Source organism: Hippocampus zosterae, chromosome 4, assembly GCF_025434085.1.
Source record: "Hippocampus zosterae strain Florida chromosome 4, ASM2543408v3, whole genome shotgun sequence".
Classification (NCBI taxonomy): domain Eukaryota; kingdom Metazoa; phylum Chordata; class Actinopteri; order Syngnathiformes; family Syngnathidae; genus Hippocampus; species Hippocampus zosterae.
Window position 1 is genome coordinate 14,843,539 of NC_067454.1, and position 14,232 is coordinate 14,857,770.

The 14,232-nt window shown below is 41.8% G+C and overlaps 2 protein-coding genes across 5 annotated transcripts in view; one reads left to right on the plus strand and one right to left on the minus strand.

The window, feature by feature from the left end:
* The window catches only part of tex9 (testis expressed 9), an 83,875-nt gene extending 78,001 nt beyond the window's left edge, over positions 1-5,874 (plus strand). For 3 of the 4 annotated variants that reach the window (XM_052064117.1, XM_052064118.1, XM_052064119.1), the window contains 11 exons: positions 674-738; positions 1,322-1,385; positions 1,462-1,538; positions 1,847-1,889; positions 3,215-3,264; positions 3,360-3,496; positions 3,788-3,879; positions 3,964-4,137; positions 5,253-5,387; positions 5,490-5,624; positions 5,692-5,874. In XM_052064117.1, the coding sequence (XP_051920077.1) occupies positions 698-738; positions 1,322-1,385; positions 1,462-1,538; positions 1,847-1,889; positions 3,215-3,264; positions 3,360-3,496; positions 3,788-3,879; positions 3,964-4,137; positions 5,253-5,387; positions 5,490-5,624; positions 5,692-5,769 (1,026 nt within the window). In that variant the 5' untranslated portion in view covers positions 674-697 and the 3' untranslated portion in view covers positions 5,770-5,874. Of the gene's footprint in view, positions 1-49; positions 394-673; positions 739-1,321; positions 1,386-1,461; positions 1,539-1,846; positions 1,890-3,214; positions 3,265-3,359; positions 3,497-3,787; positions 3,880-3,963; positions 4,138-5,252; positions 5,388-5,489; positions 5,625-5,691 lie in introns of those variants that run through there. The other variant, XM_052064116.1, reaches the window with a different exon arrangement.
* Positions 5,875-6,143: 269 nt separating this feature from the next.
* Positions 6,144-14,219, minus strand: mns1 (meiosis-specific nuclear structural 1). Its single transcript, XM_052064115.1, has 11 exons — positions 14,055-14,219; positions 13,890-13,957; positions 12,492-12,701; positions 11,103-11,230; positions 10,199-10,301; positions 9,832-10,061; positions 9,410-9,626; positions 9,219-9,326; positions 8,797-9,054; positions 7,919-8,044; positions 6,144-7,062 (listed from the first exon to the last, which is right to left on the minus strand). The coding sequence occupies exons 2-11, from the start codon at positions 13,890-13,892 to the stop codon at positions 6,946-6,948; spliced, it is 1,500 nt and encodes a 499-aa protein (XP_051920075.1). The 5' UTR covers positions 13,893-13,957; positions 14,055-14,219; the 3' UTR covers positions 6,144-6,945.
* Between the last annotated feature and the right edge of the window lie 13 nt (positions 14,220-14,232).

The following is a 14,232-nucleotide window of genomic DNA, read 5'->3' on the forward strand; positions in this document are numbered from 1 at the left end:
AATAGTTGTTTTTCACGACTTTTCTACTCGAGAATGCAAAGCGAACGACTGAAATGAAACAAAAAGAAAACAAAAAAACATCGTAAAAATTGCGGCAGTGCCAAACAATTCGTCAGCAGGTTCAGTTTATGCTGCGGCTCATCTTTTGTTTATTTCACCTCGTACGCATCACAGCCACGCGATAATAGCAGTCAGATGACGCACCAAACGTATTTTTCTTTTTTGTATTTAATAATTTTTTATGCTTATTTTGTAGTTTCACAAGCCCCTTTGTAAACAGAAAAGCCCCGCCACTCATCTAATCCGTTTCAATTCTGGGTTGTTCCGGTAGTTGCTAGGCGACCAGGATACTCGGGTTTTTTTTTTGTAAACGACCACTCCGTCGTCGCCCTGGTAAGCCATTAAATAACATAAGTAATATATCGATAGATTACTTTATTAATAATGATTATTTACGTGTGGCGTTAACCAATGTTTTTGTTATGCTAAAAGAAAAGAAAAGCAAAAATGCTTTCTTCGCTTCTTTACTATGGTTGTTGTACTGTACTGAATCTCAGTAAACACGTATTTGGACACAATTTAGAACGTTTAGCTGTACGAAATGCATAGAAAATAACGTATTCCCCCCTGGCGTTTGAGTCATATTGAGCCAGTGTGCGCATTTTACTTTCAGGTCGAAGAATTTTGAAGACCAAAGATGCCCGCGAGTGACCTTTTGGCGAAGGAGGAGAAATACAAGTAGGAGCCTTCTTCTTCGTGGCTGGAATTAGGGTTGCAACGAACCATTGATTAATTTGCCCATTATTTCGCAGATTAACGGTAATGGATTTGAATTTCCATTCTTGTGTTAAAAAAAACGGGGCATTACTTCAAATTAACTGCATAAAATGGAGGTCCGTAACTTGTCAGAAAATGGGCAAACATGTTGGGTCTTTGTTCTTAAAAATAAAATATTCAGATTTTGATTCAGCCCAAAAGTCAGTCAGTTTCATGAAGAATTACATACATTTGAATATTTTCAGTTGAGGGTTTGAAATTCTCACATTTTGGACAATTGTAAGTGAAAGAATGTACCAAAATGATTAACTGAATATCAGAAATAATTCATTCAATATTCGATTCGTTGTCAGTTAATTGATGCACCTTTAACTTAGGAATTTTCAGTGTATTCTGTGTCCAAGCATTGACCCAACGGGGACTTTTGATTAATATAAATAGCAATATTAGCCTTCCGATTTGATTGACGGCAAAGACCCTAAACTCATTTCTTAAAAAAGGTTGGTGTTCAGTACTGTTAACTCTTGGCACTTACTTTCTTCAGGCTGCTAAATGCAAAGCTGGAGGCCAAAGCGGCAAATCTGGTCATGCAAGCAGATCAACTAAAGGTGAGGTTTTACACAAATGCGCCTCAATGTGACTCCTGTTGTATTTAATGTGATGTTATTATTTACATATTTTTAGAAAGACCGGGATGATTTTCTGTCCAAGCCTTCAAGTACGCTCCCGCTCAAGGATTTGGAGGATGAAAAAGCACCAAGGTGATCATTACAAATCGAGCAAATGGGCTGGGGGGTAGCAGCACAACTGTCTCACAGTATGCTCCTTGCATGAATCTTCTAAAGCTTCCTGCCACATTTCAAAAACATGCTCATGATGTTCATTGTAAACTAAATTGACCTTAGGTGTACACATGAGGTGGAGTGATTGTTTATTTCTACGTGGCCTACAATTGGCCCGCAACCAGTCCATGACTAACCCTGCTTCTCGACCAAAGTCAGCAATAGAAAATGAATCTATGACCAGTTTTCATTCATGTCTCTTTAAAAAAAATTCCATTCTCTTCCAGTAACGGCAAGGATAGAGAAACACCTGTGCCGAAGCCTCGCAAGGTACCACTTGGAATAACTGCTGGACTATTTATTCAGTATTTTTTATATCCTGTTTAACCTTTTTGGTGACAGCGGTCACTACAGTGGACAGCTTATCATGTTATCAGGTTACAGGTTGCATGAAAGGGTTAAGGTCCATGCAGTAGTACGCAATTTGTCCTCACTCTTAAGACAATTCAGCTCACTAGTAGAACCAAGAGGCTGCACTAGTGGAACAGCAGTCTAATTAGAAATATAGTGACACTATAGTAACTCTTTGGCCCATTCGTACGCAACTGAACCCTACTGGTAAACTACTGTGCAACGCTAGTGACATTTCAAGTTGCATCTAGTAGACGTGTTTTTTCTCACTATGGCTGAAAACTGTGTTGCATCTCAAGCGCAATGTAGACAAATTAACGCAATAGTAGAAGAATGAAGACTTACACCAAGGACAAAGAATGTACTTGTATATGGACATTGAACTGGATATCACGATTACCGTATTTTCCGCCCTAAAAGGCGCACCTTCCATTTTCTAAAAAGCTCACAGCGCGCCTTAAAATCAGATGCGCCTTGTGTATGGTTATTACGGTAATATGTCGACCCCCCCCCACCCCAAAATGGCTCCTTGCTAGAGACATGCTTACAATGCGGAGTCCAAACTGAAGGCGGTCGGGTTACACAGTTGAACACAGACAGAGCAGCGGCAAGAGAGTGCAACGTTAACGAGTCAATGTTATAACTTGCTGTTGGTTAAGTGAACTGTGTCACTGCTTTATTAAGTACGTTTTACTGACATTTGATCGTTATATATAATAATAAAATTTATTTATAAGCACCTTTCAAGACACCCAAGGACACTTTACAATAACAAAAAACACAAAACAATACGGGTTGAGCAGCGGCAGCCAAAATGCGCCAGCGTTCACTCAACCCGAAGGCCAGAAAGAAACCACAGGGGAGGGAGAGAGGGAGAAAAAAACCCACGCTCGAACTACCCTCATTTGGAGGATAATTTGAGTGAGGCAAAAAAAAAACTCCTGCACAAGCATATGACAGTTACAACAGGTTCTGCTGGTGTTTCCTTGCGTGTACCTCCATCTAGTGGTTGCATTGTAAATTGCGTCTTATAAAGCGGTGTGTCCAATATATGAAAAAAAAATTACAAAATAGGCCATTCATTGAAGGTGAGCCTCATAATCCACTGCACCTTTTAGTGTGGAAAATACGGTAGCTGATATGCACTCAAACTGCTGTCTACATATAACCGTAGAATATTCACAAATGTGCCTCTCAAGTAAATGCACAGCTTAACAAGAACACATTTCATGACCTGTTCTTAGGTGGAGCTCAAAAAGTCACAAAAGTCAGAAGAGTCCCATTCGAACCCAGCGTGAGTTCAAATTAGACGGAATGAGCACAGAAGCAGTCATGATTCGTTAGCCAGCCACGTTCCCTCGGTAACGATGGTTTTGTTTCGACTTTTAGTGTTTGCGGGGATGCTTTAGGAGCGGCGGGAGATTCAGCTGAGTCCTTCGTGGCGAAGACGATACAAAACGTGGAGGACAGGATGAACCGTTTGGTCCCTTATGACGTTTTTAGCGACGGAGACAATGAAGGGACGGGTTTGTGGCTTTTGACATCCATCCTTGAGAAAACTAATAAATGACACGGAATCTCAAAATCACTAAAGTGAAGATTTTGGTCAATATTTTATTATATCTGCTCTTGGAACAACACTGAGGAAATCATACTTTGCTACAGTCTAAAATTTGTCATGTATAGCAGTATAAATTTACTGTACATTTAATTCCTTTTTTTCCATCTGTCAAATAAAGTGGCGTGAAAAATCAAACAACCCATGAAGGTCAAAAGTGAATCTGTTGACTGTATTTGACTAGTTTGTTTGTTTTCAGGTGTTTCATGTGCACAAATTCATGCCCTGATGGCCAACATCAAGATGATGCAAGAAGAAATTGATCAGCTTCTGAGCGAAAGAAAAAATAAGGTAGTTGCATCCAACAAAATGTATTGGCCACCTTTCACCAGTAGGGAGCGACAGAGATCCTCATTGTCATTGCGGCTGGATCAGGATGATGAAAACATCAAGCTGAACACCAAAGTCAAGCAGCTGGAGGAGGATCGGATGAAGCTCCAGAGGACCGTCAACATCCAGCAGACAAAGATGGACAAGCTCAAAGCTTCCGAAAGCGAGGCCGCCGTCAAATGCGACAGCCTTCAGCTGCAAGTATCTGCTTTGCACAAGGTAAGCGAGGGAGATCTCCGGACTTTTTCCGATGAGGGGCTCATACGGGCAAATGGAAGTAGAGGGCCACTATCTTGTGTTTGTGAAACATGCCAAAACCAATCCAGCATATGATAAGCTGCAAAAGAATGACTACCCAAATACAGTTCCGTTGTATTTAACTTTTCAGCACAGCTGCATTTAATCTTCAACAACAGTTTAAAAACTTTATTTTCAGGTGAAATTTATGACTTAGGTTTGTGCACTATATTTTTATTGAATCCTCGGTAATGAGGTAGTTGTGCATCATCTTGCAGTGGCTGACAATATTACACATACTTTTTAGGAATGCCGTATTTTAGTTGGTGGTGCTTGGTGTAAAATGTTGTGCTAAGCAGTCAAATGTATTGAAATGGGAATTTTCAAAAAGTGTCTACATCGAGCTTTGTGACATAGGCGACATAGTAAAAAAAATGGTTTGTATCAGTGTTATAGCTTGTAAAATTCAAAATGTATAGAAATGTTTCATATTTGTTTTAATTGCATATCTTTTATCTTTATTTTATTGAATGAAATTATCCAATATCATCTACAACTGAACTGTAACTTTATTTTTTTCAACAAATGTAAAAACATTTTGGAACATCGTGTAACATTCTTTTTCAGAATTTTCAAAAAATTATTTGTCATTTTGAATTAAACAGTGTAAGAGCTTATTTTCTCCTATCCTTTTGATGCAGTTTCAGTTTTTGATTAAAATATTACTCCCAATAGTCAACAACAAATTTATTGTCCAGGATTATTATTAATTTTTTTTAGCAATGCACAGGTATTTTTGTTTCACAGCCTGCACCACTCGGAGTGTTGTGAGTCCTTCCATGTAAGAAATGAAGTACACAGTCGGAACATTGTGGGGATTATCCAGCCTTCAAATCCTCAGAAACCGCTGTCATTTTCAGATTCAGCAATGCAAAATTGCCTTAAAGCAGATAACTGATAAAAAAAAAAAGAATAAAACACAACCCAGCAGTCCCCCCCCCCCCAAAAAAAACACGCAGCTGGCGGCAAATGGCTCCGTGGTTGACCGACCCCTGATAGAACACCTTGGATATTTGATGATGCAATGTGACCTGCAGGAAATGGAGAAGCTGAACAAATCCAGCAAGCAAGGAGCAGTTGCGCACAACACTGTGGAGCTTCGTCTGTCCAGAGCTCTGGATGAGGTGGAACGCTTAAAGTCGGAACTCACCAAAACCAAACAGATGAGCAAGGCAAGCTGGCTTATTATTCAAACACTGACTCTGGATGAGCGAAAATACTTGAGATTTTTTTTTTGTTGCTAGTAGTCATTTGTATCTTTTCCATCAAACAAGGACAAGTCCAGTGAAGAACAGCAGACTCGAGAGAATCTACTGGCAGAAAACAAACTGCTCAAAAAGCAGAAAGGGGAGCTCATAGTCGGGTTGAAGAAGCAGCTCAAGCTGATCGACGTTCTCAAGAGACAAAAGGTGCCCTCTTCATCTTTGACTGGCAAACAATCCGTTTGTGGTCATGTTCAAATGTCTTTCTGTGCAGATGCATCTTGAAGCTGCCAAGCTGCTGTCTTTCACGGAGGACGAGTTCATGAAGGCCCTCGACTGGGGCAAAACATAGTTTGAACCATGAACTGGCTCTGTACAGTCAGACTGGATTTTGTAAATGTATATGATGTCCTTTCTTTACACACATTGAATGTTACCTAATAAAAAATGACTTCACTTCAAGGTATATTTGTCTTTTTTTCTGTAGTTTTTAAACAACTAACTTTAATCTGTATATTTTGACCAAATAGTGAACAGCGGTTGCATTGTGCTAAGAGTTGTGTCATTTCCGAATGTGAGGCAGTGAATGTATAGCCTCAGTCTCGACTTGTGATTGGATGAGAAAGCCAAGTGGTAAGGACTAGTAAGTTGCCAGAGGGCTCAACAGCATTGAAATGTGCCAAACTTTGCGACTGGTATCTCGCATATGATCAGGGACCACATCAGTCGAAGTAGGAGTAATTTTTACTTACAGTACAACTGTTGCTTTGCGGCTATAAAAATACTCTTCTTAGAAATATATACGAACAAACCACAACATTGTTCTACTCTCACACAATCTGCTAAGATCCGATACAAGAATTGTATTTAAAAAATAATGCATAAACCACCATTTAACAATGACACTTTTGACACTGAAAGCTACTAATTCAATACCATGCTAGTCAATGTCTGGAGCTGTTTAGAATATTTTGACCTTGTCATCAGCACCTCCTGTGTTAAATGTCAACCGTGAAGCATGTGTGTGTGTGTGAGTGTGTGTATAACCGTTTACTGGAGATTGGCCATGAAATAATGATCACATTCAGTCACAAGGATTGTTTGCAGTGGTCCTTAAGGGAAAGGGGAAGTCAACGCAAACAATTTCTTTACAATGTCCTATGTGCCTCAACTCCTCTAAACATGGCAATCTGATTAATTTTGCATATGTGAAATCTGAGTTAAGCGGCAAACTCTACCCATTTTTAGTCATTTCGGGGGAAATTGACATTCAAGTTACCCAGGGCTCAGGTAACGACCAATCATGGCTGTGATATCATTTTCAGTTGACAGCAAGTGGTGAAATGGATGCCCCCTGAGATTAACAAAAACAGGTGGATTTTGGTGCTTAAAACATATTCCACAAACACATTATTGTTCGGAATGCCGTGTTTAGACTAGTAGGACTGCATGGAACTTATTATTGTGAACAAAATTTGGGGGTTGACTTCCCCTTTAAAAATGGCACCCAAAAAACACTTAAAATGAATCAATCATCTGCGTCTCCACCTCCACCATGATTTTCAGAGTTCTCTGCTGGACGTGTCTGGAAGTTTTTCCTGAAGTCTTCATCAAAATGCTTCAGGTCATCTTCACGAAGTAAACCCTGAAAAGAGACCAAGTGACATCATGTACAGAACTTGCTTTCCAAGATGAGATGTGTGTGTAAAATAATAGTCAGCAGAGCTATCTTGTCCATTAGGCAGTATTGGCAAATGCAAAAAAGGGCACTATGGTCTACATGGGATGACACAAAATCTGGGGGGTGGGGGGCGAGTATTACCTTCAATATAACTTTATTCAAACTAATGATTAGGACTGCATCTTTTACAATGGAAAAACTAACATCAATTCAGATGTAAAGCAATGCCCAAATAGTTTTTATACTGTCTCTATATCATGAAATTTTCCCCATCACAAGTGGCTCTGGAATGGGTTCACAATATTTGAAATAAACACATTTATTGGCCCAAGTACCGTATTTTCCGCACTATCAGGTGTTTCGGAGGATAAGGCGCACCTTCAATGAATCGCCGAAGTTACAACTGATTTCATATACCACATTATAAGGCGGATAGAATAGAAGCTACAATAGTGGCTGCGGTTGCGTTATGTATCCACTAGATGGAGTTACGCTAAAGTGAATACAATACAGCTTTATTTGCATAGACCTTTCACAACCGCTGCAGCTGTAACAAAGCACTTTATAGAACATCTAAAATACTCTGTCCCAAGAAATCTGAATATTGACCCATATGCTGTATGAGGCGCATCGGATTATAAGGCGCACTGTGGGTTTTTGATCAAATTGAATCCTTTTAAGTGCGCCTTGTATGTGGTAAATACGGTAATTGAAATTGGATAATTTACAGTGGCACAACCGATGATCTCTCGACGCACACCAATGTGTCGCGACACAGTAGTTGGGAATCAGTGCAGTGTAAGCCAGACCAGTGAGTTACCTTAGGCATGTGTCCGAGAAGTTTTGTTGCGTGTCGTTGGAGAAGCCGTAGTCTCTCCTCTTCGATAATCTGTCTGCACAGCGCCTCTCGCTCTTGCTCCATTGCCTCTTCTCTAGCTTTCATATCCTACAAAAGAAGGGAAAAAAAGCAAAGGCACAGAGTCAGAGGAAAAAAAAAATCAAATTGTCTCATTGACATAGACGCAGAAGTAAGTGACATTTGGAAAATCATTTGGGCATTAAAAATGATTCCTGACATCCATTTTAATGTCTGCACTAGTATGCTCTTTGTCCACACTGGAAAAAAAACAAGCAGAGAAGCCAAACAATGACAAAGATATTGTCTCAACTTGAAGTCACAGACTTATTTTAAAATACTCAGAGATTTTGTCTGTTTTGGATCAAATAAAGACAATTGCTAGAAAGTGGATTAAAGCTACCCTCTGACTAAATTGAAGTTTCTTCTTTCTTTTTTAAGTTTGTATGAAGAGGCAGGTTTAACTCTATTTTAGTACCGTTTATGAAAGGGAGCGCACGAATGGTTTGGGAGTATTTGTAAAACCTAAATGATGACCAATATCGGCGACCTAGGCCAGCCAAACAAGCACTTGTGGCTCGGAGTTGATCCTATAAATTCGTTTGGATGACAAAATCCATGACCGCCTTTGTATGCACCAAGAAGTAGTACTGGCGATAAGCCACTACTAGGACATGGACCATAACCCTTTCATGCACTGTGTAACCTGATAACATGTCCACTCTAGTGGCCACTGTCCCTTAAATTGTTAAGACGCAGATCAAGAATATAGAATCAATGGCCAAAGGTCTTTCATGACGCTGATGCTCATTAGTGACAAAAGAAGGACGGCCGGGGTGTACCATGTCAGCCTGGTGCTGCCGTCGTCTGTCGTCGATCAGCTTCTCCACCTCGCGTTTGTGCTCCATCATCTTCATGCGGCGCCTTTGGGCGTTCATCTGCTCGATGCGGTCGTCCTCCGCAAACTTGTCCATGGTCATTTTCCGGAAGGCCTCCTCTTCGTCCCTCTCCGCCTGCCGACGCATCTCCTTCATGGCCATCTGCTCCTGGCAGGTCCGCTGCAACATCAGCCTCTGTCTGATGTTCCTCTCCATGTCTTCCTGGAAGGCGGGGATACATTTTGACGTCAGGTCTCGTGCTAAAAGTTTGCCGCTTTAATGGGACTGTCCCCTCAAGCGGTGATGCAATATATCATTGCTTAAAATATTCAAAACTGCGGCGAATAAACACAGTGGTTGTTGGACAAGAAAGAACATATTCTTACAATGTCTTTCTTCCTAAATGCTTCTTCTTGTTCCTCGAGACAAAGCTCCTGGCGCATTCTCTCCATGTCGTCACGCTGTCGCCTCTCTTCAGCCATTTTCTCCGCGAGCTGGATAAAAGCAGACACAGTTTGCCGAGTGCCACCTCCACACGTTTCCCCCTCAAAAAAAAATATCTTGAAGTCCTATCAACCGTATCTCTGAGGTTCTGAATTGCTTCTTCTCGCGCTCTGATCTTGGCCATCCTGTCCTGCTGCGACTTCTGCTGCCTGCTCGCGAACTCCCTGATGCGTCTGTTCTCCTCCTCCATCCTCTCTTTCTCCATACGCCGCCACTCGGCTTGCTGCGTCTGGAAGTCCTCGATGTGCTTCTGGGTGGCGCGCACCTTCTCCAGCTTCTTCTGTCGCTCCCTTCAACACGAGACCAACTTGTTGGAGCAGTTTGACGCTACAATGTGATCACGTGAAATTCCTGCTCAGTTAAACGGGACGATCATTTCCCACCAAGGGAGATTGGCATACGGATAGTGCGACCACGCCCAATGAGAATTGCAATTACGAGGGAGAAGCGTAAACCGTGTCCGATGAAGTGTAAAACGTGACCATCAAGACTCACATCTGATCCTCTTCGTAAATCTTGCGCACGATGTCATCCACCATGAGCTTCTCCTTGAGAAAGTCGTCGTAGGCCACTTGTCTCTTGTGCTCTTGCTCGACGAGCTGCAGGTTGAGATCGTGCTGATACTGGAGCTGTTCCTCTTGTTTCCTCTGCTCCAGCTTCTCCTCTTCCATGGTGGCCTGGTCAAAATTGCTCTTCATCTTGTTGTAGAGCTCCGCCTCTTCACGCTGGCGCCAAAGAGGAGACAGGGACAGTACAGGGGATCACGACGGCCCATTCGTTTTTTTTTGGGGGGGGGGGGGGGGGTGAGATACCACTCAAGAGGCAACGTTTTGAAGGGAAAAAGCGCGTATGAGGAGGTCACCATTGTCTCACACTTGATGGCTTCGTGCTCTGCCATCTGCGCCACTTGCTCCTTGCTCACGTAGGCCAATTTCAACTTGGACTCTAATTCTCGAAGCTCAATGCTGAGGAAAGTTGTTTGAAGAAAAAACATTTCAAAATGAGCGACAAAGACATCAAGGCAGAGAGGAAAGAAAACACACTCGTCTCAAAAAGATGATGGATATTCAACTTTTGTTGTTGTAGTGGAATTTCAAGATTCATTTAAACGTGAGTGTCTCGAACCTTCTGAATGTTTCAATGAACTTGCTGTTTTATAACAAGGAGTTGAACTGAAAAATTCCCAAACTGGTGTTCAATCCATGAAGGGACCAATACATTTCCTGGTTCAATGAGAAAGGGCTCTTCGTATCCTGTTCTGGTTTGGCGGATACGCCGGCCATGTTGCTTTCACAATCTTGTGGAAAAGGGCCAAGTAAATGTCTCAAAAAATATGTAGGAGATCAAACAGTCGAGTAAGAGTCTTTAAAAAAATCTTCTCACTCGACAAGCAACACAAACAATAAGATGAACATTGTTCTGTTCCAAAGTGCACATCGTCATCCAACTTCAACCACAGATTTCCCAGCGAGGTTTGACCCACTCGTGGTTATCTCAAACATTTCACACAAATCACCACCCCAAAAAAATTAGCTCTCCAAGTCCCAACATGAAAATACGAAGCTTAGTAGGCACCAGCCAGCATTTAAGTTGCCTATCCCTGCTCTAAGGAAACTGAAATCAATTGGAGAGAGACGTTTTCTAGAAAGATTGAACGAAAAAAGAAACCTGTATTAGACAGTATTTGTTTCGATCCGATGATGACAGTAGATTCTTACGGCTGAGGTTTGTGAGTAGTGTAATTGTACGATGAGCACGTGCAGTACCTGTTCTCTCTAATATACTGCCTGATCTTGCCTTCTCGTTGCCTGTCATGGTTGATGCGGGCCAGCTCTTTAGCCAGCTTCTCCTCTTGGACAAGCTGCTTCTCTCTCAACAATTTCTCAGTCTGAGCCTGCGAGTTGGTTCGGGAGTGCAAGTGAGAAGCAATCACATATCACGCACATGAGGCGACATATTAGTACTTATACCCTAATAAGACCAACCATTGGCATTCATGCGCTTACTGAGTGGGATCTGAACCCACGCTACCTGCACCAATTTAAATCATTTAAAAAAAATCAACAGCTTTATAAAGTGGGGCTTCAAAATTTGGATGAATCATACCTTTCCATCCACTCTCAGTTGCTGAATGTGCTGAAATCACTACCTGCTCAACTATCAACTGTCATTCAAATAAATATTACTACGATCCTGCAAAAATGGATCCCCATTTCATCTGGTCTACACATATCAACACTTGCAAGCCATGAAAATGGCTAAAATAATTCACACCGGGTCATTGCAAGGCTTTTCCGTGCTGCAACAACGAGGCACTCTGATCTGGCCACACTGGCTTGTTTTTTAACCTCCTCGTACTTCTGCCTTTCTCCCTGGAATGTGTACACACTCAAGGCTGATAAGAGACTCGAAAGTAGCTACACCAGTGCAAAGACCCCCAACAACTTGTCGGCAGTCAAGTCGGACACCCCCTTCCCTGCTTTTTCTCGTCTAGGAGCTTTTTGGCCTTTCTCACAGTGAGGCGCGCACATTTACAAAAGGGTCCCTGCCGGGGTGAAGCCAATGTCCCCGCGTATCTTGTCATGTCAAAATATATTTTCCCCCCACCACCTCTCTGTGACGTGCACACACACATGGCCAGCAATGAGGCGCTCTTAGGCGGCAATGTCAACAGACGATTTGAAGGAAAGAGGTTTTCCTAATCTTGGCTCTTTCACCTTTCTCTGGATGATGTGTGCACACACATGGCCATTAATGAGGCACTCTGAAGCAACCACGCCAATGGATTGTACACAGGAAATATTTTTTTTTGGCGTGTACGTATGGCTAGTTAACTACGGTAAATGAAAATTACAATTGCACCGGATAATCACTGACAAACGAAAGCACTCACAAAGTGAGGGAGGGGTGACTCGTGGCCAAGTGCGTCACTCGACATTGTTTTAATCTCATCCCACAAAAAAAAAGAAGAAAAAAAAAAGAAATGGTGACAAACAGGTGGATGGTATATCTCTACAATTGAAATGACGTTGTTCTAAGTCTTTGCAGGTTTTCCGCAACCAGTCAAAACATGTTTCATGGACTCGGAAACAAAAATTCACTTTACAGACAGACAGGACAGTTGGAAAGGGCGATTCAGCGGCGAGAAAACACACCTTTATCATGGCGTTCTCGATCTCTCTTTCTTTCTGTTCCTCCTGCACCTGTCTTAAGAACCTTTTTCTGTCCACACTGTCCTCTTCTTTCATGGCGGCCACCATTTTACGGTCTCGGTCCACTCGCTGGGCCTCCAGCTGCTTATGCTCCTCGTGGGCGCGTCGCTGCTCCACCAGCCGGTACTGCTGACTGCGACTCAGGTTACGACTCTTGAATCAGCAGGAAAGACAACGCACACACTTATGGAAAGCTGTTTGAGCATTTAGTTGACACATTTTATGGTCCATTTACTAATATGCTCTTTGTCCTCACAAGTAAAAAAAATCTGCACACTTTACAGGTTACTTTGTCCTCACAAGTAAAAAAAACAACAACAAATCAGCACACTTTACAGGTTACTTGTCAAGGAACATAAGTAGTAGGCCTTTTGGTTCTACTAGTAGTGTCCAGGAGGCTACACAGTGCCTTGAGACATGCGCACGGGTTGATGATAGATACCGGTAGGTTAAATGCACACTGAAGGTAAAATGTAGCACAAGTATTATATGATTCTGATTCTAGAAGTGGAAAAAAAATTTAATTGTAAGACAATCCATCGTATTAGCTGAACACTATTATCTGACTGGCAATGTTTTTCCGTTATGGCCTTCCAACTACTGTATAACATTTGTGCACACTCTGAGGAGGACAGCTTTGGCATAGCAGTAGGACAACTACTGTATATCCTACAAGTGAGGCAAAACTACAATTGGGCATTTAGGTGCTACTAGTCTTATCTAGGAAACTACAACTGCAGGACACACACTTGCAAGTCGGTCCTCGTTGTTACTAGTAGTGTTGGAAAAAAAAACTCAATTCATTATACAAGTGCAATTCAGTGCACTTGTATAATAATTATGCCACATGAATATGACCGTGTCTTACTTGTAACTTTTTTTCCCCACGATTGTCAGACAATTGTGCACACCAACAGACCAACTTCAACGCACTAGGATAATGTTACTTGTGCGGGAAAGTGCATGAGGCATCTGAGGCAGAAGACGTTCACTAGCAGATTTTTGTAATGTCAATAGTACTAGTAGCACATAGTTGCCAACCAGTGCATAGGGATGCCTCACAAGAAACGTGGTCGTCCAACTAGTAATGGGGGGAAAAAGCATACTAGTATATGGGCCTTGAACTGCAGAGAAATTCTTCTCAAATGGTTGGTTGTCATTTGAGCATTTATTCGAGATGTAACTACCGTAAAGTTGTCCAGTATAGTAGATATGGAGCTAGTATGTACATGTACTATGAACTGAATATCGAATAAATACTGCGCTCGTTTTACAAAATGCGCACACGCACACCTACACACACACACAATTTGCGATTATGAATTTACACGCAAGGTTTACCATCTTTGTCGTCTTTTACGTCGTGTTGAATTCAACCGACTTGGCACGCGGCGCCTTGGCTTCGAGTTCTAAAATAAACGCACAAAAAACCACAATAAAACATTTTAATCGGAAAACCCAGCTTCAACAGTGATTGATAATATTTAGCCTTTTTTGTCCCAGTACCGTGTCAGAGTAAAGCTTTCAAGTCGTTTGAAGCGTTTCGACGACGTTTCGGCAAATGTTTGTGGATTCGTCTCCCTGGGAACCGCATCCAGTACTCAGCCAATAGGAAAGGTCGGTGGTAGTTACGTCACGACCCGGAAATCAGAAGGTAGATTACTGTATACAGTACTTAAAAACA